Source organism: Manis javanica, chromosome 1 (genome assembly GCF_040802235.1).
Source record: "Manis javanica isolate MJ-LG chromosome 1, MJ_LKY, whole genome shotgun sequence".
In the NCBI taxonomy this organism is placed as follows: domain Eukaryota; kingdom Metazoa; phylum Chordata; class Mammalia; order Pholidota; family Manidae; genus Manis; species Manis javanica.
The window spans coordinates 165,013,700-165,039,123 of NC_133156.1; the positions used below are offsets into that span (position 1 = coordinate 165,013,700).

Here is a 25,424-nt window from a genome sequence, read left to right on the forward strand (position 1 = left end):
CACACTAGATGCACAGTAATTCCAGTTTTCCAGGTGAATGCAACTGAACATTCAAGGAACACAAACTCTTCCAGGTGTGGGAAAAGTCATTAAATTGGGTAAATCCAGGAAAGCATGTATTCCTTTACATTAGAAAAATCTATCAGTGTAATTTACCACATTAACAGGTTAAAGAAAACCATACAATCACTTCAAAAGATGCATATTTTACTACTGTTTAAGAAAATTTATTTAAAAAAAAAAGATAAAAAAGACACATTCTATTATATTCATTGTAATTTTTACTGGGCTACACCATTATAAAGCTTACATGATGGACAGGTCACAGAAACAACTATGTCTACAATACCCAACAGTTATATAGCACTTTGATGGTTTACAAGTCACTTTGCATCCATTATTAACCTAATCTAGTCATTTTCAAATAGATACTACATTTTAAAAATACATATAAATGAGGAAACAGATTTAAAATGATGAAGTGATTTGTCCCAAATCCCGATTATTTCATTCTTTATTTTGTTGGTTCTCTGTGATATCCTGTGTTATACATAAAATTAAAATGAACAGATACCTACATGTGGATAATACACAATAAGGGAAAACCCCCCACAAAATTTTAAACCCAATTCTCCAGTAGTTCTCACATGCTCTTGGAACAAAGATACTAATAAAAATGATTAACCCTGTAGTTTATATTCTTCATCATACCTATCTTTCCTTCTCAAATTTGTAATCTACAATTAAATTCTGGTGTTTCTTCAGCAACCTAAGTGTGTCCATCAATAGACGAATGGATAAAGAGGTGGTACATATACACAATGGAATATTATTCAGACATAAAAAGGAAAATCCTTCCATTTGCAACAACATGGATAGATCTAGAGGGTATTATGCTCAGTGAAATAAGCCAGGTGATAAAGACAAATACCATATGATTTCACTTATTTGTGGAATATAAAAACAAAGCAAAACAGAAGGAACAAAACAGCATTACACACACAGACACTGAGAAGTGACTAGTGGTTACAAAGGAGGAGGGGACTGGGTTAGAGGGAGGGGAGCTGTTGAACCACTGTGATGTACATTTGATTAAAAAAAAAATCTGGTGTTTCCTCAACTTAAAATCTGTAGTTCATTCAAAGCTAGGTGAAGCTTACAGCCTGGTGATTTTGACCTAGCACTATGGCAACTTATCTTTGGGGAACAAGTGAGCATTCCTTTTAATCCTAACAGGTTATAAATGACTTATATATGCCACAGATCTTTGACACACTTGACCTGCTATTTCAGTGTCAAGTGGAAGGATGTCATGGGAAAGATGACTTTTCCCTATTTCTCTTAAGTACAGCTAAAAACCCTGGATATTATATACAAAACAAGAGAAGTTTCTGAAAGATGGAAAGAATACAGACTGGCTAAGGACCTGGGACCTGAAGAATGACATAGCGCTGAGTTCCGTGGGTCTTCCTTGGGCCTCATCTATCCCAGACCAGGTTTGGAGGAGGCTAGCTACCCAGAAATGCCAATGGGCACAGACAAAAAAAAAGACCCACGGAAAGTCTGCTGTCTCCAGCCTTCCAACCAAAGGACTAAGAAAAGAGCAACCTAGCAAGATGGAAAACTTTTTAGACGATCACCACCCTTCCTCAGCCAGAGACCATAGAGAAAAAAACTATGGCCCCGTCCGCACCATAAAAGACCAAGTCAGGAGCCTATACTTACACCCTCACCAGGTATAATGAGACCCCTCAATGCCCTACCTCCACCCCAGAGTATGTCAGAGAGGGTCAAGGAGGGACAGGATTTTCAAAACCGACCTCTCCCTGCATCCCCCCCGGCAATGTCATTGGAGACCATGTGGAGACTAGGCTTCCAACCCTACCCAGAAACAAGACGTCCTTTCCCTTGCTTACTGATGTGGTGCCAGTGGAGGCCATGAGGGGATCTGCACCTCCCACTCCTGCCCAGCAGTGCTGAGCACCCATCCCCAGGTGTCAGTAGGGGCCAGTGACAAGCCTGCATGTCCAGCACAAATCTACAGTGATAAAACTGTCCCCCCAACCCTTTCTCCCCCAGAGCAGTGTCAGAGGAGGCCTGCTCAAACCCAAGGTTTAAACAGGATACAGTATCTCATAACATAACACTCAGAATGTCCAGACTTCAGTGGAAAATCACTCATCACACAAAGAACCAGGAAAATCTCAACTGGACTAAGAAGACAATCCACAAGTGCCAACACTGACAGAGATGTCAGAATCACCTGACAAGGATTTAAAACAGCCATCACAAAAATGCATCAATGGGCAACCACAAACATGCATGACACAAATTTAAGAAATAGAAAGTCTCAGCAAAGAGATAGAGTACATAAAGAATTAAATGGAAGTAAAATGTACAGCTGAAATAAAAATGATGGGCTCAATATCAGAATGGAAGGGACAGAGGAAAAGACTCAAGTGAATTTGAAGATAGAATAGGAAATAATCTGAAGAAAGAAAATTGCTGTGGACTGAATCGCGTCCCTCACAAATCATATGTTGATGCCCTGACCCCCAATGTAACTAGATTAGAGATAAGACTTGTAGAAGGTAACTGAGATTAAATGGTCATAAATTTGGGGTCCTGATCTGACAGGATTGCTAGGCTTATAAAAGGAAGAGAATTCTCTTTCCACACGCATGCACTGAGGAAAGGCTGGAGGACACAGGAAGAAGGTGGCGATCTGCAAGCCAGGAAGACAGCCCTTATCAGAAACCAATCAGCTGGCACCTTGATCCTGGCCTCCTGGCCTCCCAGCCTCCGGAACTGTTGAGAAATGAAATTTGTTTAGGCCACCTATGCTACAGAATATTATGGTGCTCCAACCACATTAACAGGTTTTAACCCCTAGAAGTGGTGTACTGCTCTAACAAATATCTGAAAGTCTGATGTAGCTTTGGAACTGGGCAATGGGTGGATCTGGAAGAGTTTTCAGGTTCATGCTAGAAATATGGGTGTTAAAGGTCATCTGATGAGGTCTGGTGAAATGAAGAACACAGTACTGGGAACTGGAAGAAAGGTGATCCCTGTTGTAGAGTGGCAACAAACTTGGCTTGAATTGTGTTCCAGTGTTTTGTGGAAGACAGAACTTGTGAGCAACTAAACCTAATATTCAACAAAGGAGATTTCCAAGCAAAGCACTGAGGGTGCAGCTTGGGTCCTCCTACTGCTTACAGCAAAATGCAAGAGGGAAGAGATGAATTAAAGATGGAATTCTTAAGCAAAAAAGAACTAGAACTCAGAGGTTTAGGAAATTGTCCATACTGCCAAATACGATGAAGTGTGTTCTAAAGAGAACTCTATGGGTGTGGCATTTGAAAAAGAGATCATGGGTGTGACACTTAATCAACTCTCTCAGCAGAAGTCAGGGAATAGAAATGGGATTATTTCTACCAGCAGACACACTGCCAGAAGGGATGAAAAAGCACAGAAAACCTAGACAAATGAAGGAAGACTCTCAGACTTCTGAGATCTTACTGGGCCAGACAACAGAACTATTCAGCTACAAAGGTGTGCCATGCTTCAAAAAAATAATGACTCCAAAGTTAACTCAGAGATGTTAGGCTGCTGCCTGTTTCAAAGGGTAGGTATAGTGTCTCACTTTCAATAGGCCAGATGGCTTCCAACCAAAGCTTTGGAAGTAGGGCTGGTCCCTGGAGGCCTGGCAGTGGAACTGCTGTAACAGTGGGTCTGGAAGTTGGAATAATTGCCTTAGTGGATCCAGAAGATAGGGCATCAAGCCAGAGGATTATTCTCAAGACTTAAGATATCATGGAATTTGACTTACTAGGTTTTGTTGGCTGGGGACCCATCACCCCTTCCTTCTTTCTTATTTCTCTTTTTTGGAATGAGAATGTCTATCCTATGCCTGTCCCACAGTTGCATTTTGGAAGCACATAACATGCCTTGATTCACAAGTTCACGACTGGACAAGAATTTTGACTCAGGATGAATTATATCTTATATCTCACCCATATCTGATTTATGTGATATTTAGATGAGACTTTGGACTTTAGACTTAAGAGTTGCTGCTAGAATGAGTTAAAACTTTTGGGGTTATTGAGATGAAGTGAATGCATTTTGCATGTGAGAACATGAATTGGGGGGCTCAGGCAGAATGCTATGGACTTGTGACCCCCTAAAATTCATTTTGAAGTGCTAACTCCTAATGAGACTATTTGGAGATAAGGACTTTTCAGAGGTAACTAAGGTTAAATGAGGTCATAGACTGGGGTCCCAATCAGATAGGAGTGGTAGCCTTATAAATGAGCAAGAGGAGCTTTTTCTCTTTTTCCACATACATGCGTCAAGAAAAGACCTTGTGAGGTCACAGCAAAAATATGGCCTCTTGTAAGCCAGGAAGAGAGCCTGCCCCAGAGACCAGAGCCAACATCTTGATCTCAGCCTTCCCAGCCTCTAGAACTGAGAAATAAATTTCCACTGTTTGAGCCACCCAGCTAGTGGTTATTTTGTTATGGCAGCCCAAGCAGACTAAGACAAAAATATACTGAAACACAAACAAACAATGGAGCCTCAGTGAGGAACATTCAAAGACTGAACATTTGGGTCATCAGAGTCCTTGAAGGAGAGAAGGGGTTGGAGGTGGAGACTGAATATGCATTCAAAGAAATGGCTGAAAATTCCCCAAATCTGGCAAAAGACAAGCCCACAGATTCAAGCTCAGAAAACAGACTAAACTCAAAGAATACCAAGACATTATAGTCAAACTTGTGAAAACTAAAAGCACGGTACTCAAAATGTTTGCAATAACCTTCACATCTTCAGTAAAAAACCTGTACATACAAAGATGCCATCTGCCTGTACTCAAGAGTAAAATGATAAAGAGTAAGTATTTCAAAGTCTTTCCAAGTTTTTCACAGTATGCAATGTCAGTTTGGGTCTAAGGTACAAACTACATATAACTGACGTAAAACTTTTTAAATAAGCACATTCTCAAGTAACTGTAGACTGAAACAGATTGGAAACATCAAGGATCCCTTCTGACTCTGCCTTTCTAGGCTGTCAGTCTTGACTCTTGGAGTTAATGTGATTCTTAGTAGGTGCTATCTCAATAAGCATGGTCCAAAAAAACAAAAAGTGCAGAAGTGTACTGCCAGGATAGCATTCCTTGGCTAAAGGTTGGGAGCTTTTCAACCAACCAACCAACAAGTTTGACTAACAGTTTCCCTGTTGTGGGTACTAGCTGCAGTGGTTATCTCTATCAACAGTTGCTGACTTCATTTCCCCAGGCTTTTTCTCGCCCTTTCCATCTCCCTCCTAAGTGTCCTTCCACTGCCACTCAAACTCAGTGCGGAATCTCAATCTTATTCCTACCCCTGCGATTTCCCTAAAAGAACCACGTATCTCTTTAACACTTCATCTCCTTAGCATTATGAGACTACGTAGCTCAGCTAGTATGTCCTCTTCCCATCATGCCCTATTCTATTTCTCTCTCAAGGATTTGGCAGCTTACATATAGAGTGTTAGAAATAATTTTTGTCTTTCCCCAGGGAAATTCAAAATGTCCTCCATTAGGACATTTTGAAAAAACATAAAGCCCCTTGTTCACATTTAAAGTAACTGTCATATATTAACAATGACTTCCCCATTAATATATTTTTTGTAACAGTCTTAAATTCCTCTGTAGCCCTCACACATGTATAGTAATTGTTCAATAAATATTTTCTAAATGTACTATATCTACATAGTCTTTATCCAGTATGAATTCTCTTTTGCTGGCCAAAGGCTGAATGCTCACTAAAGACTTTTCCATATTCCTTGGTGCTCCCTCCAGTGTGAGTTTTCTGATGTTGAGAAAGGGAAGAACTCTGGCTGAAAGCTTTTCCACATTCCTTACACTTATAGGGTTTTTCTCCAGTGTGAGTTTTCTGATGCTTTGTAAGAGATGAGCTCTGGCTGAAAGCTTTTCCACAATCCTTACACTTGTAAGGTTTCTCTCCAGTGTGTGTTCTCTGATGACGAATAAGGGCTGAGCGGTCACTGAAGGCTTTGGCACAATCATTGCATTTATAGGGTTTCTCACCAGTGTGAGTTCTCTGGTGTTGAGTGAGAGCTGAGCAGTAGCCAAAGGCTTTCCCACATTCATTACACTCATAAGGCCTCTCCCCAGTATGAGTTCTCTGGTGCTGAATAAGGCCTGATCGATCACTGAAGGCCTTCCCACATTCATTACACTTATAAGGTTTCTCTCCAGTGTGAATGACCTGATGCTGGGTAAGGAATGTGCTCTGGCTGAAGGCCTTCCCACATTCATTACACTCATAAGGTTTCTCTCCAGTATGAATTCGCTGATGTTGAGTGAGATATGAACTCTGATTAAAGGCCTTCCCACATTCATTGCATTCGTAGGGTTTCTCTCCAGTGTGAATTATATGATGCCGAATCAGGGCTGAACGGTGACTGAAGGCCTTCCCACATTCATGACATTCATAGGGTTTCTCTCCTGTATGAATCCTCTGGTGTAAGGTAAGGTGTATGCTCTGGCTAAAGGCTTTCCCACATTCATTACATTCGTAGGGCTTTTCTCCTGTGTGAATTCTCTGATGCAAGACAAAAGCTGAATAGTAACTAAAGGCTTTTTCACACTCATTACACTTCCAAGGTTTCTTTCTTGCACAAATTTTATCATGCCTCATTAGATCTGAATTTTGTTTTAAGTTCTTTTTAAATGAATCACAATTATATAATCTCTCTTCTTGCTGTTGAACAAGTAAGGACCTCCGACTAAAATTTCTTCCAATTTCATCACACTGGTAACTTCTCTCCCCTGAAGATTTCTTCTGCATGACAACCTCTTGTATTAAATGTTTCTCATGGTTTTCCTGCTGACTCTCCAAAGAATCCTCACATTCACTGGAAGTTACCTTTGGAAATCTTCCTATTAACACCCCAGAGGCTGATTCTTCAGAAACTTCCTGCTCTGGAATTAGGACCTTGCTTTCTGGTGTTGTCTGCCAGTCTGAAAGAAACACAAACATATATATGTCATTTCCTACACAGAGAGAAAAATGATTTCTGCTGTAGGAAAATAATGCAACAAAAATGCTTACAGGGAATACAAAAATTTGAAGGCTCTCTAAGAGAAAAATGAGGGAAAAAAAAGAACAATGAGAAGCAGCAGAGCTGCAAAAAGGGAGAGGGTGAACAGGTATTCAACATACCTTTGTCTAGCAGGGTAGGAAATGAGAAAGAATAACAGAGAACAAGACTAAACAGAGTGGGTGTGTGGAAATGGAAGATAAAAAACAGTCTCTGGTGGAGACAGGTCTGGGATCAGAGAAAGATGGTCTCCCAGGGATTGTCAACTGTCCCCATGAGAACCTCAGCACCACATGCCATGAGAATGACCATCATTAGCTCATCTCCCCACATCCTAGCTACCAATCTTTACCTTTTCTAATATGCCCCAATCACTGGTAACAGATTAACCTTTAAAAAATCTCTTACACAAAAATCTCTGCTGGTTCCACTGTCTCAAGATGAGACACAAATTCTAGAAGCTAGCACTCAAAGTGTCCAGATCTACATATACAAATCACCACAAAGCTTAGTAAATAAGAAGCAATCGATCATTTCTGACTGCTTTACACCCAACAAACTAGAAAGAGTAAAATATAACCAAGTTTTTAAATAAATGAGTAGTGTTTAAACATGAGGGAAAAGTAAAATCTCCATGTGCTCAGATTGGTTTCCATCCTGTCAGGATATCTGCCACCAAGTCCTAGGCTTCCTAGTAAGAGTTCAGGGGGAAAAGCTTCACTGCTAAAAATGTTTAAATATTTCCAGGCTTAAATAGTCTTCAATATCCATTCCAACCATGACTCTATATGAAATAAATCAATACAAAGACCCCAACTACATATAATTAGACAAGTGTCTGGGATTTTAAAAGACAAACAGCCAGAAAGAGATTAAAGACAAATGGACTTTCAGCTAAGGGGAGTGGAAGAATTAAAGCCCCAAATGTTTGTGGAGAACACATGGTTAGTGGAGGATAGTAAGAGACTTGCCTGTCTGGGTCAAGGGTTCAAGCTGGAGAACAGAGAAAGTAAAGTGGTTGGGCAGGTAGCGTAACAAAGACCTTGAAAGCAGGTAGAGGAATACAGAACTGGCAGAGTCAGCAACTTACTGCAGGGAATCTAGCAATATTATGCTGCCTCAGTTAGACAAGGGTAAGACTAAAGAAGTTATAATTAGCTGGTAGTCTGTTGCAGGAACCAGTTTGACAGAACTGATCGGGTCAAATCCATGACATCTTTTAAAAACAGATTTACAAGGATTTAATCAATAGCTATCATTTGCTTAGCATTGCAGCCAGGTTTTGTTCTAAGCATTTCTCTTGGATTATTTCATTTGATCCTCAAAACAAGCCTATGAGTTAAGTGCTATCATTATCTCCATTTTTACTGGGGAATTTGAGACACAGAAAGGATAATTCACTTGTTAAAGCTCACAGAGTTAGTTAAGTAGTTGAGACTGGCTTTGGACCCAGGAAGATTGGTTCCAAAGTCTGCACTCTCACCCATTATGCTACACTGCTTCCACTTAGGTAGAGAGGAAGACAAGGGGAAGCTCAGAGATCAATTTATAGGCACTGGTCTCATACAAAAAGTCACCTTACCCCACAGAGATAAAAATAACATGAAAAGGCTGGTTTAAAACTTTGCACCCATGAAAATAACAAATATTAAAATGCTGATTTCATTTTACCTTATAGGGAAAAAAGAATTAGTTTGAAAGGGCAGGAAGTACTTATTTTCTAAAAAAAAATTATGAATTTATTAACAGATTGTCATCCACAGAGCATGGGAGTGTGGCATGGAAGAAAGGGACTTCACCTCAACTTTTTTGTGGGTCTAGCAAAATCTGGAAAGGTTCCTCCACAAGCATTTCAAAAGTGCCTTTCCTACTGGCTGTCTGGGTTTTATGTTCACTATTTCCAACAATCACTCACCTGGACAAGTTGCTTTTGAGACTTGTCTCTCCAGTTCTTCCCCACACTCCAACTGAGAGATTACATCAGGCTTGGAAATTGGAAGCCCTTTTCATGGGGAAAGAAAAAGGAGTTTGGTAAAGACCTCAGTATTAGCTCCTTGGTCATTAGGGAAGACAGTATAAAAGAGAGGTTAGTTCTGGATTTCTCCCTCTACAGTGCTCAGAAGGTAGGAAGATTCATATGGGGTGTATCTGAGTTCAGAACAACTGAGTCACTTGATTTTACCTTTCCTTATGAAAACAATAAGCACCCATTTCTTAAGAAGTGCTTTCACTAGAACTTTGTCTCAACATCCTTGGTCAGGGAATAGAGAAGAAGGATGGTACCACCTAGGCAAATGTGATAAAAAAAAGTGTCCATTTCTAACTCTGGGAGTGGTAAACCTATATCCAGAAACAAAAGCAGGAATTGCCTGTCTCAGAACTTACACAGGGATTAAGAATCTTCGCATCAAAGAACCACCTCAGAGCTCCTAAGAACTGAAGAAGCAAAGGTATCATACTGGGTAAATTCACAGGGAGTCGGGGAACCATTCTTACCCAGCAAGACCAGATTCCTATGCTTCTCAGGCACATCTCCCTGAGGATGGTTCAGCTGCTCCCACTGGGTGAAAGCCTCAGTCATGTCTCTGATCATCAATGACTCCTGAAAAACCAAATATGTCAGTGCTCACCAAGGGACCTCCTTCCAGAAGCCTCCAGGAAAGACTTAAACTGACAGCCTAAGAGAAGGAAGATAGGAAGGACAGGAAGGTTAGACAAAATGACCTCTAACATCCCCTCTGACTAAGATTCTCTGGCATATAAGTCTGTGGCTACCCACAGACTTGCCCCTTGCCTCCAGGCATCAGAACTTCATGTTACCTGCAAGTAGGAAGGAACACCTTCAATGTAAAATCTGAACATGCCAAAGTTATTTGTTTTTATACCAATAAATTATATTATAGGACTATAAAAATCCTTACTATTTAGAAATGGAAGAGTGGAGAACATACAATTAGGAACTAAGTATTTTCTTTATGGTATGGTTTTAAAATATAAAAGTGTTCAAGAAAAATGAAATATTGTTCTCTCTAGTTTTCCTTTGAGAATAAAATCAGTCCAGTATATATTAAAAATTAAGATGTTTGATATTCATGTCACAAAATATGTTTATTTGTAAAAGAGTATCAAGTCCAAATTATTAAATTCCCAAAGTGTTCTTGCCATTTCTCCTAATGGCTCTGATCAGCCTGACATCCACCCCTCTCCCAATCTACTCTCTACCCTATCATACATATAACATATTATTCCTCCTGATTCTCTGTGCTCCAGCTGGTGGCTGCCTTTAGCTGTTTGAAATGTGTGCCACATTCCCTTCTGCCCCTTTATAAATGCTGTTTCCTGTTCCTCAATGTTCTCCTTCTGTCCCATCCTTTCAGCTATTTCAATTCTACCTACATTTCGGTTCTCAGCTCAGGTGTTACCTTCTCAGGGAAGCCTTCCCTGGCTGTCTGGGTTGTAGTGCTATGTTCCTTCCCTTCTCTTGGGTTATGCACATACGGAGGGACTTTGTGATTAATATCAGTCTCTCCCATTAGACAGTAAGCTCCACAAGAGCAGAGGCAAGGTCTATTTTTCTCACTGAAGTATCCCTAGTCCCTGGCACAGAGCAGGAACACCATAAATATCTGTCAAATATTTGAATGAAGGAAAGAACACCTGATCAAGAATTAGTAGAAACAGTTTAGATGGGATAGTCTATAAAAGTGTGCATGGGAATAGGAGTGGGGAGGGCAACAGTAATGTATCAGACATTGAAAACATTCCAGGAGTGTTTACTCTAGCCTAACCTTGACCTAGATGATAGGCACAAAGTTTAGACTATCTACTGCAGTGTAAGGAGAGGAAGCACAGTGGGCAATCTCCTTTGAATCTATAGCTGAATCTGTTTACTGCTGGTAAGACAGATATTTAATAATTTTTCTAATTCTATAAAAAAATTTTCTATACAACTTCAATTTAATAAGATACATTAAAACATACCAGGAGGCGGAGCCAGGATGGCGGCGTGAGTAGAGCAGTGGAAATCTCCTCCCCAAAACACATAGAGCTATGAAAATATAACAAAGATAAATCTTCCTAAAATAGAGACCACAGGACACAGGACAACATCCAGACCACATCCACACCTGCAAGAACCCAGCGCCTTGTGAAGAGGGTAAGATACAAGCCCCGGCCCGGCGGGACCCGAGCACCCCTCCCCCCGGGTCCCGGCGGGTGGAAAGAAACCAGAGCGGTTTTTTTTTTTTTTTTTTGGCGAGTGCTTTTTGGAAGCCTTAAAGGGACAGTGCCCCCGTTGCTAGGGAGGCAGGGTGGCAGGACCGGTGAGCAGGTGCCTGGGACTGGCGCCTGAGGACAAAGAATATCCCGCATTTTTCCCTGCGGGACCGGTGGGCAAGTGCCTGAGACCGGCGCCTGAGGACGGAGGAAATCGCGCGTTTTTCCCCTATTTTTTTCTCTTTTTGGCGAGCGCTTTTTGGAAGCCTTAAAGGGACAGGGACCCCGGTGCTAGGGAGGCAGGGCGGCGGGACTGGTGAGCGGGTGCCTGGGACAGGCACCTGAAGACAAAGAATATCCCGCGCTTATCCCTGTGGGACCGGTGGGCGGGTGCCTGAGACCGGTACCTGAAGACAGAGGAAATCGCGCGTTTCCCCCCCCCCCCCTTTTTTTTTTCTCTGTTTGGCGAGAGCTTTTTGGAAGCCTTAAAGGGACAGGGACCCTGGTGCTAGGGAGGCAGAGCAGCAGGACCGGTGAGCGGGTGCCTGGGACCGGCGCCTGAGGACAAAGAATATCCCGCATTTTTCCCTGCAGGAACGGTGGGCGGGTGCCTGAGACGGGCACCTGAGGACGGAGGAAATCGCACATTTTCCCCTTTTTTTTCTCTTTTTGGCGAGTGCTTTTTGGAAGCCTTGAAGGGACAGGGACCTCGGTGCTAGGGCGGCAGGGCGGCGGGACCGGTGAGCGGGTGCCTGGGACTGGCGCCTGAGGACAAAAAAAAATCGCGTGTTCTTTCCTTTTTTTTTTTTTTTTTTCTGTTCCCTCTCTCATTGTTGCTGTTGTTGTTTTGGTTTGGAGAGTGCTTTTTGGAAGTCTTAAAGGGGCAGGACAGGACACTTAGACCAGAGGCAGGGAATCTGGGGATCTCTGGGCACTCTAACCCCCTGGGCAGCAGGGAGCACAGAGGCCACTTACGGAGATAAATAGCCTCCCGGCCGCTCCCCCTCCAAGGGGCTCGACCATTTTGGAGGAGCAGCCCCAGCCAGGTCACGCCCACAGCAACAGCGGAGATAAACCCCATAGCAACCGGGCAGGAAGCAGAAGCCCTGTCTGAAAGCTGCCCAGCACAAGCCACTAGAGGTCGCTATTCTCCCAGGAGAGGAAGGCCACAAACCAACAAGAAGGGAAGCTCTTCCAGAAGTCACTCGTACCAGCTCTGCAAACTATCTCTATCACCATGAAAAGGCAAAACTACAGGCAGACAAAGAGACAGGCAGATCACAGAGACAACACCTGAGAAGGAGACAGACCTAACCAGTCCTCCTGAAAAAGAATTCAAAATAAAAATCATGAACATGCTGACAGAGATGCAGAGAAAAATGCAAGAGCAATGGGATGAGATGCAGAGAAAAATGCAAGAGCAGTGGGATGAAGTCCGGAAGGAGATCACAGATGTCAGGAAGGAGATCACAGAAGTGAAACAATCCCTGGAAGGATTTATAAGCAGAATGGATAAGATGCAAGAGGCCATTGAAGGAACAGAAGCCAGAGAACAGGAACGTACAGAGGCTGACATAGAGAGAGATAAAAGGATCTCCAGGAATGAAACAATACTAAGAGAACTATGTGACCAAGCCAAAAGGAATAATATTCGTATTATAGGGATACCAGAAGAAGAAGAAAGAGGAAAAGGGATAGAAAGTCTCTTTGAAGAAATAATTGCTGAAAACTTCCCCAAACTGGGGGAGGAAATAATCGAACAGACTATGGAATTACACAGAACCCCCAACAGAAAGGATCCACGGAGGACAACACCAAGACACATAGTAATTAAAATGGCAAGGATCAAGGACAAGGAAAGAGTTTTAAAGGCAGCTAGAGAGAAAAAGGTCACCTATAAAGGAAAACCCATCAGGCTAACATCAGACTTCTCGACAGAAACCCTATAGGCCAGAAGAGAATGGCATGATATACTTAATGCAATGAAACAGAAGGGCCTTGAACCAAGGATACTGTATCCAGCACGACTATCATTTAAATATGATGGCGGGATTAAACAATTCCCAGACAAGCAAAAGCTGAGGGAATTTGCTTCCCACAAACCACCTCTAAAGGGCATCCTACAGGGACTGCTCTAGATGGGAGCACCCCTAAAAAGAGCACAGAACAAAACACACAACATATGAAGAATGGAGGAGGAGGAATAAGAAGGGAGAGAAGAAAAGACTCTCCAGACAGTGTATATAACAGCTCAATAAGTGAGCTAAGTTAGGCAGTAAGATACTAAAGAAGCTAACCTTGAACCTTTGGTAACCACGAATCTAAAGCCTGCAATGGCAATAAGTACATATCTCTCAATAGTCACCCTAAATGTAAATGGACTTAATGCACCAATCAAAAGACATAGAGTAATAGAATGGATAAAAAAGCAAGACCTATCTATATGCTGCTTACAAGAAACTCACCTTAAACCCAAAGATAAGCATAGACTAAAAGTCAAGGGATGGAAAAACATATTTCAGGCAAACAATAGTGAGAAGAAAGCAGGGGTTGCAGTACTAATATCAGACAAAATAGACTTCAAAACAAAGAAAGTAACAAGAGATAAAGAAGGATACTACATAATGATAAAGGGCTCAGTCCAACAAGAGGATATAACCATTCTAAATATATATGGACCCAATACAGGAGCACCAGCATATGTGAAGCAAATACTAACAGAACTAAAGAGGGAAATAGACTGCAATGCATTCATTGTAGGAGACTTCAACACACCACTCACCCCAAAGGATAGATCCACCGGGCAGAAAATAAGTAAGGACACACAGGCACTGAACAACACACTAGAACAGATGGACCTAATAGACATCTATAGAACTCTACATCCAAAAGCAACAGGATATACATTCTTCTCAAGTGCACATGGAACATTCTCCAGAATAGACCACATACTAGCTCACAAAAAGAGCCTCAGTAAATTCCAAAATATTGAAATTCTACCAACCAATTTTTCAGACCACAAAGGTATAAAAGTAGAAATAAATTCTACAAAGAAAACAAAAAGGCTCACAAACACATGGAGGCTTAACAACATGCTACTAAATAATCAATGGATCAATGAACAAATAAAAATAGAGATCAAGGAATAAACAGAAACAAATGACAACAACAACACTAAGCCCCAACTTCTGTGGGATGCAGCGAAAGCAGTCTTAAGAGGAAAGTATATAGCAATCCAGGCACACTTGAAGAAGGAAGAACAATCCCAAATGAATAGTCTAGCATCACAATTATCAAAACTGGAAAAAGAAGAACAAATGAGGCCTAAAGTCAGCAGAAGGAGGGACATAATAAAGATCAGAGAAGAAATAAACAAAATTGAGAAGAATAAAACAATAGCAAAAATCAACGAAACCAAGAGCTGGTCCTTCGAGAAAATAAACAAAATAGATAAGCCTCTAGCCAAACTTATTAAGAGAAAAAGAGAATCAACACAAATCAACATAATCAGAAATGAGAATGGAAAAATCATGACAGACTCCACAGAAATACAAAGAATTATTAAAGACTACTATGAAAACCTATATGCCAACAAGCTGGAAAACCTAGAAGAAATGGACAACTTCCTAGAAAAATACAACCTCCCAAGACTGACCAAGGAAGAAACACAAAAGTTAAACAAACCAATTACGAGCAAAGAAATTGAAACAGTAATCAAAAATCTACCTAAGAACAAAACCCCGGGATCGGACGGATTTACCTCGGAATTTTATCAGACACACAGAGAAGACATAATACCCATTCTCCTTAAAGTGTTCCACAAAATAGAAGAAGAGGGAATACTCCCAAACTCATTCTATGAAGCCAACATCATCCAAATACCAAAACCAGGCAAAGACCCCACCAAAAAAGAAAATTACAGACCAATATCCCTGATGAATGTAGATGCAAAAATACTCAATAAAATATTAGCAAACAGAATTCAACAGTATATCAAAAGGATCATACACCATGACCAAGTGGGGTTCATCCCAGGGATGCAAGGATGGTACAACATTCGAAAATCCATCAACATCATCCACCACATCAACAAAAAGAAAGACAAAAACCACATGATCATCTCCATAGATGCTGAAAAAGCATTTGACAAAATTCAACATCCATTCATGATAAAAACTCTCAGCAAAATGGGAATAGAGGGCAAGTACCTCAACATAATAAAGGCCATTATGATAAACCCACAGCCAGCATTATACTGAACAGCGAGAAGCTGAAAGCATTTCCTCTGAGATTGGGAACCAGACAAGGATGCCCACTCTCCCCACTGTTATTTAACATAGTACTGGAGGTCCTAGCCATGGCAATCAGACAAAACAAAGAAATACAAGGAATCCAGATTGGTAAAAAAGAAGGTAAACTGTCACTATTTGCAGATGATATGATACTGTACATAAAAAACCCTAAAGACTCCACCCCAAAACTACTAGAACTGATATCGGAATACAGCAAAGTTGCAGGATACAAAATTAACACACAGAAATCTGTAGCTTTCCTATACACTAACAATGAACCAATAGAAAGAGAAATCAGGAAAACAATTCCATTCACCATTGCATCAAAAAGAATAAAATACCTAGGAATAAACCTAACCAAGGAAGTGAAAGACTTATACTCTGAAAACTACAAGTCACTCTTAAGAGAAATTAAAGGGGACACTAATAAATGGAAACTCATCCCATGCTCATGGCTAGGAAGAATTAATATCGTCAAAATGGCCATCCTGCCCAAAGCAATATACAGATTTGATGCAATCCCTCTCAAATTACCAGCAACATTCTTCAATGAATTGGAACAAATAATTCAAAAATTCATATGGAAACACCAAAGACCCCGAATAGCCAAAGCAATCCTGAAAAAGAAGAATAAAGTAGGGGGGATCTCACTCCCCAACTTCAAGCTCTACTACAAAGCCATAGTAATCAAGACAATTTGGTACTGGCACAAGAACAGAGCCACAGACCAGTGGAACAGAATAGAGACTCCAAATATTAACCCAAACATATATGGTCAATTAATATTTGATAAAGGAGCCATGGACATACAATGGCAAAATGACAGTCTCTTCAACAGATGGTGCTGGCAAAACTGGACAGCTACATGTAGGAGAATGAAACTGGACCATTGTCTAACCCCATATACAAAGGTAAACTCAAAATGGATCAAAGACCTGAATGTAAGTCATGAAACCATTAAACTCTTGGAAAAAAACATAGGCAAAAACCTCTTAGACATAAACATGAGTGACCTCTTCTTGAACATTATCTCCCCGGGCAAGGAAAACAACAGCAAAAATGAGCAAGTGGGACTACATTAAGCTGAAAAGCTTCTGTACAGCGAAAGACACCATCAATAGAACAAAAAGGAACCCTACAGTATGGGAGAATATATTTGAAAATGACAGATCCGATAAAGGCTTGACGTCCAGAATATATAAAGAGCTCACACGCCTCAACAAACAAACAAAAAATAACCCAATTAAAAAATGGGCAGAGGGGTGGGCGGAGCCAAGATGGCGGCGTGAGTAGAGCAGTGGAAATCTCCTCCCAAAAACACATAGAGCTATGAAAATATAACAAAGAAAAATCTTCCTAAAATAGAGACCACAGGACACAGGACAACATCCAGACCACATCCACACCTGCAAGAACCCAGCGCCTTGTGAAGGGGGTAAGATACAAGCCCCGGCCCGGCGGGACCCGAGCGCCCCTCCCCCCGGCTCCCGGCGGGTGGAGAGAAACCGGAGCGGTTTTTTTTTCTTTTTTTTTGGCGAGCGCTTTTTGGAAGCCTTAGAGGGACGGGCCCCCGTTGCTGGGGAGGCAGGGTGGCGGGACCGGTGAGGAGGTGCCTGGGAACGGCGCCGGAGGACAAAGAATATCCCGCGTTTCTCCCTGCGAGACCTGGGGGCGGGTGCCTGAGACCGGTGCCTGAGGACGGAGGAGGTCGCGCGTTTTTCCCCTTTTTTTTTTTTTTCTCTTTTTGGCGAGCGCTTTTTGGAAGCCTTGAAGGGACGGGGACCCCAGTGCTAGGGAGGCACGGTGGCGGGACTGGTGAGCGGGTGGCTGGGACCGGCGCCTGAGGACAAAGAATATCCCCCATTTTTCCCTGCGGGACCGGTGGGCGGGTGCCTGAGACCGGCACTTGAGGACAGAGGAAATCGCACGTTTTTCCCATTTTTTTTTTTTTCTCTTTTCTGCGAGTGCTTTTTGGAAGCCTAAAAGGGACAGGGACCCCGGTGCTAGGGAGGCAGGGCGGCGGGACTAGTGAGCGGGTGCCTGGGACCGGCACCTGAAGACAAAGAATATCCCGCATTTTTCCCTGTGGGACCGGTGGGTGGGTGCCTGAGACCAGCACCTGAGGACGGAAGAAATCGCGCGTTTTTCCCCTTTTTTTTCTCTCTTTTTGCCGAGTGCTTTTTGGAAGCCTTGAAGGGACAGGGACCCCGGTGCTAGGGAGGCAGGGCGGCGGGACTGGTGAGCGGGTGCGTGGGACCAGTGCCTGAGGACAAAGAATATTCAGCGTTCCTTCCCTGCGGGACTGGTGGGTGGGTGCTTTCTGGAAGCCTTGAAAGGACAGGGACCCTGGTGCTAGGGAGACAGGGCAGCAGGACCAGTGAGCAGGTGCCTGGGACCGGCACCTGAGGAGAAAAAAAAAAAAAAAATCGCTTGTTTTTTCCTTTTTTTTCCTTTTTTTTTTCTCTTTCTTTCTGTTCCCTCTCTCATTGTTGCTGCTGTTGTTTTGGTTTGGAGAGTGCTTTTTGGAAATCTTAAAGAGGCAGGACAGGTCACTTAGACAAGAAGCAGGGAATCTGGGGATCTCTGGGCACTCTAACCCCCTGGGCAGCAGGGAGCACAGAGGCCCCTTACGGAGATAAATAGTCTCCTGGCTGCTCCCCCTCCAACGGGGCTCCACCATTTTGGAGGAACAGCCCCAGCCAGGCCAAGCCCACAGCAACAGCGGAGATAAACCCCAAAGCAACTGGGCAGGAAGCAGAAGCCCTGTCTGCGCACAGCTGCCCAGCACAAGCCACTAGAGGTCGCTATTCTCCCAGGAAAAGGCTACAAACCAACAAGAAGGGAAGCTCTTCCAGCGGTCACTTGTACCAGCTCTGCAAACTATCTCTATCACCATGAAAAGGCAAAACTACAGGCAGACAAAGATCACAGAGACAACACCTGAGAAGGAGACAGACCTAACTAGTCCTCCTGAAAAAGAATTCAAAATAAAAATCATGAACATGCTGACAGAGATGCAGAAAAAAATGCAAGAGCAATGGGATGAGATGCAGAGAAAAATGCAAGAGCAGTGGGATGAGATGCAGAGAAAAATGCAAGAGCAGTGGGATGAAGTCTGGAAGGAGATCACAGATGTCAGGAAAGAGATCACAGAAGTGAAACAATCCCTGGAAGGATTTATAAGCAGAATGGATAAGATGCAAGAGGCCATTGAAGGAATAGAAGCCAGAGAACAGGAACGTATAGAAGCTGACATAGAGAGAGATAAAAGGATCTCCAGGAATGAAACAACACTAAGAGAAATATGTGACCAATACAAAAGGAAAAACATTCGTATTATAGGGATACCAGAAGAGGAAGAAAGAGGAAAAGGGATAGAAAGTGTCTTTGAAGAAATAATTGCTGAAAACTTCCCCAAACTGGGGGAGGAAATAATCGAACAGACTATGGAATTATACAGAACCCCCAACAGAAAGGATCCAAGGAGGACAACACCAAGACACATAATAATTAAAATGGCAAGGATCAAGGACAAGGAAAGAGTTTTAAAGGCAGCTAGAGAGAAAAAGGTCACCTATAAAGGAAAACCAATCAGGCTAACATCAGACTTCTCAACAGAAACCCTACAGGCCAGAAGAGAATGGCATGATATACTTAATGCAATGAAACAGAAGGGCCTTGAACCAAGGATACTGTATCCAGCACGACTATCATTTAAATATGATGGTGGGATCAAACAATTCCCAGACAAGCAAAAGCTGAGGGAATTTGCTTCCCACAAACCACCTCTACAGGGCATCCTACAGGGACTGCTCTAGATGGGAGCACCCCTAAAAAGAGCACAGAACAAAACACACAACATATGAAGAATGGAGGAGGAGGAATAAGAAGGGAGAGAAGAAAAGAATCTCCAGACAGTGTATATAACAGCTCAATAAGTGAGCTAAGTTAGGCAGTAAGATACTAAAGAAGCTAACCTTGAACCTTTGGTAACCACGAATCTAAAGCCTGCAATGGCAATAAGTACATATCTTTCAATAGTCACCCTAAATGTAAATGGACTTAATGCACCAATCAAAAGACATAGAGTAATAGAATGGATAAAAAAGCAAGACCCATCTATATGCTGCTTACAAGAAACTCACCTTAAACCCAAAGATAAGCATAGACTAAAAGTCAAGGGATGGAAAAACATATTTCAGGCAAACAACAGTGAGAAGAAAGCAGGGGTTGCAGTACTAATATCAGACAAAATAGACTTCAAAACAAAGAAAGTAACAAGAGATAAAGAAGGCCACTACATAATGATAAAGGGCTCAGTCCAACAAGAGGATATAACCATTCTAAATATATATGCACCCAATACAGGAGCACCAGCATATGTGAAGCAAATACTAACAGAACTAAAGAGGGAAATAGACTGCAATGCATTCATTGTAGGAGACTTCAACACACCACTCACCCCAAAGGATAGATCCACCGGGCAGAAAATAAGTAAAGACACACAGGCACTGAACAACACACTAGAACAGATGGACCTAATAGACATCTATAGAACTCTACATCCAAAAGCAACAGGATATACATTCTTCTCAAGTGCACATGGAACATTCTCCAGAATAGACCACATACTAGCTCACAAAAAGAGCCTCAGTAAATTCCACAATATTGAAATTCTACCAACCAATTTTTCAGACCACAAAGGTATGAAAGTAGAAATAAATTCTACAAAGAAAACAAAAAGGCTCACAAACACATGGAGGCTTAACAACATGCTACTAAATAATCAATGGATCAATGAACAAATCAAAATAGAGATCAAGGAATATATAGAAACAAATGACAACAACAACACTAAGCCCCAACTTCTGTGGGATGCAGCGAAAGCAGTCTTAAGAGGAAAGTATATAGCAATCCAGGCACACTTGAAGAAGGAAGAACAATCCCAAATGAATAGTCTAACATCACAATTATTAAAACTGGAAAAAGAAGAACAAATGAGGCCTAAAGTCAGCAGAAGGAGGGACATAATAAAGATCAGAGAAGAAATAAACAAAATTGAGACGAATAAAACAATAGCAAAAATCAACGAAACCAAGAGCTGGTTCTTTGAGAAAATAAACAAAATAGATAAGCCTCTAGCCCAACTTATTAAGAGAAAAAGAGAGTCAACACAAATCAACATAATCAGAAATGAGAATGGAAAAATCACGACAGACTCCACAGAAATACAAAGAATTATTAAAGACTACTATGAAAACCTACATGCCAACAAGCTGGAAAACCTAGAAGAAATGGACAACTTCCTAGAAAAATACAACCTCCCAAGACTGACCAAGGAAGAAACACAAAAGTTAAACAAACCAATTACAAGCAAAGAAATTGAAACAGTAATCAAAAAACTACCCAAGAACAAAACCCCGGGGCCGGACGGATTTACCTCGGAATTTTATCAGACACACAGAGAAGACATAATACCCATTCTCCTTAAAGTGTTCCACAAAATAGAAGAAGAGGGAATACTCCCAAACTCATTCTATGAAGCCAACATCACCCTAATACCAAAACCAGGAAAAGACCTCACCAAAAAAGAAAATTACAGACCAATATCCCTGATGAATGTAGATGCAAAAATACTCAATAAAATATTAGCAAACAGAATTCAACAGTATATCAAAAGGATCATACACCATGACCAAGTGGGGTTCATCCCAGGGATGCAAGGATGGTACAACATTCGAAAATCCATCAACATCATCCACCACATCAACAAAAAGAAAGACAAAAACCACATGATCATCTCCATAGATGCTGAAAAAGCATTTGACAAAATTCAACATCCATTCATGATAAAAACTCTCAGCAAAATGGGAATAGAGGGCAAGTACCTCAACATAATAAAGGCCATATATGATAAACCCACAGCCAGCATTATACTGAACAGCGAGAAGCTGAAAGCATTTCCACTGAGATCGGGAACCAGACAGGGATGCCCACTCTCCCCACTGTTATTTAACATAGTACTGGAGGTCCTAGCCACGGCAATCAGACAAAACAAAGAAATACAAGGAATCCAGATTGGTAAAGAAGAAGTTAAACTGTCACTATTTGCAGATGATATGATACTGTACATAAAAAACCCTAAAGACTCCACTCCAAAACTACTAGAACTGATATCGGAATACAGCAAAGTTGCAGGATACAAAATCAACACACAGAAATCTGTAGCTTTCCTATACACTAACAACGAATCAATAGAAAGAGAAATCAGGAAAACAATTCCATTCACCATTGCATCAAAAAGAATAAAATACCTAGGAATAAACCTAACCAAAGAAGTGAAAGACTTATACTCTGAAAACTACAAGTCACTCTTAAGAGAAATTAAAGGGGACACTAATAAATGGAAACTCATCCCATGCTCATGGCTAGGAAGAATTAATATCGTCAAAATGGCCATCCTGCCCAAAGCAATATACAAATTTGATGCAATCCCTCTCAAATTACCAGCAACATTCTTCAATGAATTAGAACAAATAATTCAAAAATTCATATGGAAACACCAAAGACCCCGAATAGCCAAAGCAATCCTGAAAAAGAAGAATAAAGTAGGGGGGATCTCACTCCCCAACTTCAAGCTCTACTACAAAGCCATAGTAATCAAGACAATTTGGTACTGGCACAAGAACAGAGCCACAGACCAGTGGAACAGATTAGAGACCCCAGAAATTAACCCAAACATATATGGTCAATTAATATTTGATAAAGGAGCCATGGACATACAATGGCAAAATGACAGTCTCTTCAACAGATGGTGCTGGCAAAACTGGACAGCTACATGTAGGAGAATGAAACTGGACCATTGTCTCACCCCATATACAAAGGTAAACTCAAAATGGATCAAAGACCTGAATGTAAGTCACGAAACCATTAAACTCTTGGAAAAAAACATAGGCAAAAACCTCTTAGACATAAACATGAGTGATCTCTTCTTGAACATATCTCCCCGGGCAAGGAAAACAACAGCAAAAATGAGCAAGTGGGACTACATTAAGCTGAAAAGCTTCTGTACAGCGAAAGACACCATCAATAGAACAAAAAGGAACCCTACAGTATGGGAGAATATATTTGAAAATGACAGATCTGATAAAGGCTTGACGTCCAGAATATATAAAGAGCTCACATGCCTCAACAAACAAAAAACAAATAACCCAATTAAAAAATGGGCAGAGGAACTGAACAGACAGTTCTCCAAAAAAGAAATACAGATGGCCAAGAGACACATGAAAAGATGCTCCACATCGCTAATTATCAGAGAAATGCAAATTAAAACTACAATGAGGTATCACCTCACACCAGTAAGGATAGCTGCCATCCAAAAGACAAACAACAACAAATGTTGGCGAGGCTGTGGAGAAAGGGGAACCCTCCTACACTGCTGGTGGGAATGTAAATTAGTTCAACCATTGTGGAAAGCAGTATGGAGGTGCATCAAAATGCTCAAAACAGACCTACCATTTGACCCAGGAATTCCACTCCTAGGAATTTACCCTAAGAACGCAGCAATCAAGTTTGAGAAAGACAGATGCACTCCTATGTTTATCGCAGCACTATTTACAATAGCCAAGAATTGGAAGCAACCTAAATGTCCATCTGTAGATGAATGGATAAAGAAGATGTGGTACATATACACAATGGAATACTACTCAGCCATAAGAAGTGGAAAAATCCAACCATTTGCAGCAACATGGATGGAGCTGGAGAGTATTATGCTCAGTGAAATAAGCCAAGCGGAGAAAGAGAAATACCAAATGATTTCACTCATCTGAGGAGTATAGGAACAAAGGAAAAACTGAAGGAACAAAACAGCAGCAGAATTACAGAACCCAAAAATGGACTAACAGGTACCAAAGGGAAAGGAACTGGGGAGGATGGGTGGGCAGGGAGGGATAAGAGGGGGGAAGAAGAAGGGGGGTATTAAGATTAGCATGCATGGCGGGAGGGAGAAAGGGGAGGGTGGGCTGCACAACACAGAGAGGACAAGTAGTGACTCTACAACATTTTGCTAAGCTGATGGACAGTAACCGTAATGTGGTTGTTAGGGGGGGACCTGATATAGCGGAGAGCATAGTAAACATAGTATTCTTCAGGTAAGTGTAGATTAAAAATTAAAAAAAAAAAAAAAGAAAGAAAGAAAGAAAAGGGGGATTACTCCTTAACAGGATAAAACTATTGGTAAATCAAAGATCAACGCATGCTTTAAATATCCTTAATGTTGATCACTTAAAGGGTGTCAGATGATCAGCTATGGAGGTACTCTTTTCTGATAATATTCCTTTCTCTTAATTAAAAAAAAAAAAAAAAAAAAAAAAGCAGTTACTGTGTGCTGACCTCCAATGAGTTCTGCACAGTGGTATAGAGGGCATGTCAAAGTGTGGGCAAAGGGTCTGTTTGTTTCTATGCAGAAGATCAAGGCCTAGCTTGGATACCCAGAAAATGAACTAAGATATGATATGAGGAGGAGCTTCCGGCATCAGCACTCTCTGGAGGACTCGTGCCGGGGGATGATCATCAAAAAGCCTCCACAGGGATCCGGACGATGCTGCGGTTGTGGCTGCATCCAGCCCACCGTCTCCTGGACTTGCCATAAGAAGGAGGAGGGAGATGTCTAGGCTGGCATGTGCATACAGTGAGACAACGAATTTGACTGGATCTGTACTGTTGGAACTCAACCAGGAGTTGGGAGGGGTGCAAGTTGTAGCACCCCAAAATCTCATGACTATAGACTATCTATGGTTAAAAGAACATATGGGATGTGAACAGATCCCAGAAATGGGCTGCTTTAATTTGTCTGATGGTTCAAGTACAGTTGGAAAATATCCATCATATCATAGATAAATTTTCACAAATGCCTAGGGTGCCTAAATGGTTTTCTTGGCTTCACTGGAGATGGCTGGTAATTATAGATTTACTTTGTTTATGTCTCCGTATTCCTATTATGTTAATATGTGTGTGCAAATTAGTTAGTAGTTTAAAACCTATACATACTTAAGGCACTATACAAGAAGATATGTCAAAGAAATAATCAATCCTCCCAAGTTTCCTTCATATGCTACATCTATAGCTTTTCTTCTTCCTTCCTAATTACAAACCTTAAATAGAATTCGTGCCTCATATAGAATTTACCGAGTATCATAATTCCTCCAGGTGGTAAAGATACCTCGAGACAAGTGCTGGGCATAGAAGCCACAGGGCATTAATCTGCAAAGAAGTAAAAAGCTAACCTTTGCAAACAATATGGCTTCTCTCTCACTTACCAACTTTACATTTCCCTGTATGGCCCCGGAAGATGACTGGTTAGCCAGAGACGGGTAAGATTCCTCAAGGGAGGAACAACCTAAGACAGGCACAGTCGCAGGGGGGCCATCAGGTGAGAATTTGGGGATCAACAGAGGTGAGGCTCAGAACCTCAACCACCCTGATTTGAGAGAAATCTTCTGCATCCGTGGATGTCTTGCTGCCCTTGTCTAGCCTGGATTAATACTTAGTCCATAGGCACACACCTGATCATCTGATCATCTACATTTGCCCTCTTACAGCACTAAACTATGTTTTCTACCTTTATCTTGCATCTACCTACCACTTCAGCATTTTATTAAAAATAAAAATAATAATAATAATAGGAGAAATGTGGGATCAACATATAAATCAAGTACAAAAATCAAATGAATATTCATATTTGACCTGATGGTTTATAGGTCACATTGCATGATCAAAACCGAAAGTTTCTGTGATGAATGCCCTTGTACTGTTCAC

The 25,424-nt window shown here is 41.4% G+C and overlaps 1 protein-coding gene across 3 annotated transcripts in view; it reads right to left on the reverse strand.

Annotated features, from left to right (window-relative positions):
- Positions 1-216: 216 nt before the first annotated feature.
- ZNF892 (zinc finger protein 892) overlaps positions 217-25,424 on the reverse strand; it is a 31,202-nt gene continuing 5,994 nt past the window's right edge. For 2 of the 3 annotated variants that reach the window (XM_073240609.1, XM_073240608.1), the window contains exons 3-5: positions 9,598-9,703; positions 9,017-9,103; positions 217-7,021 (exon numbers count right to left, since the gene is read on the reverse strand). In XM_073240609.1, coding sequence (XP_073096710.1) covers positions 5,754-7,021; positions 9,017-9,103; positions 9,598-9,703 — 1,461 coding nt within the window. In that variant the 3' untranslated portion in view covers positions 217-5,753. Of the gene's footprint in view, positions 7,022-9,016; positions 9,104-9,597; positions 9,704-11,082; positions 11,127-25,424 lie in introns of those variants that run through there. The other variant, XM_073240614.1, reaches the window with a different exon arrangement.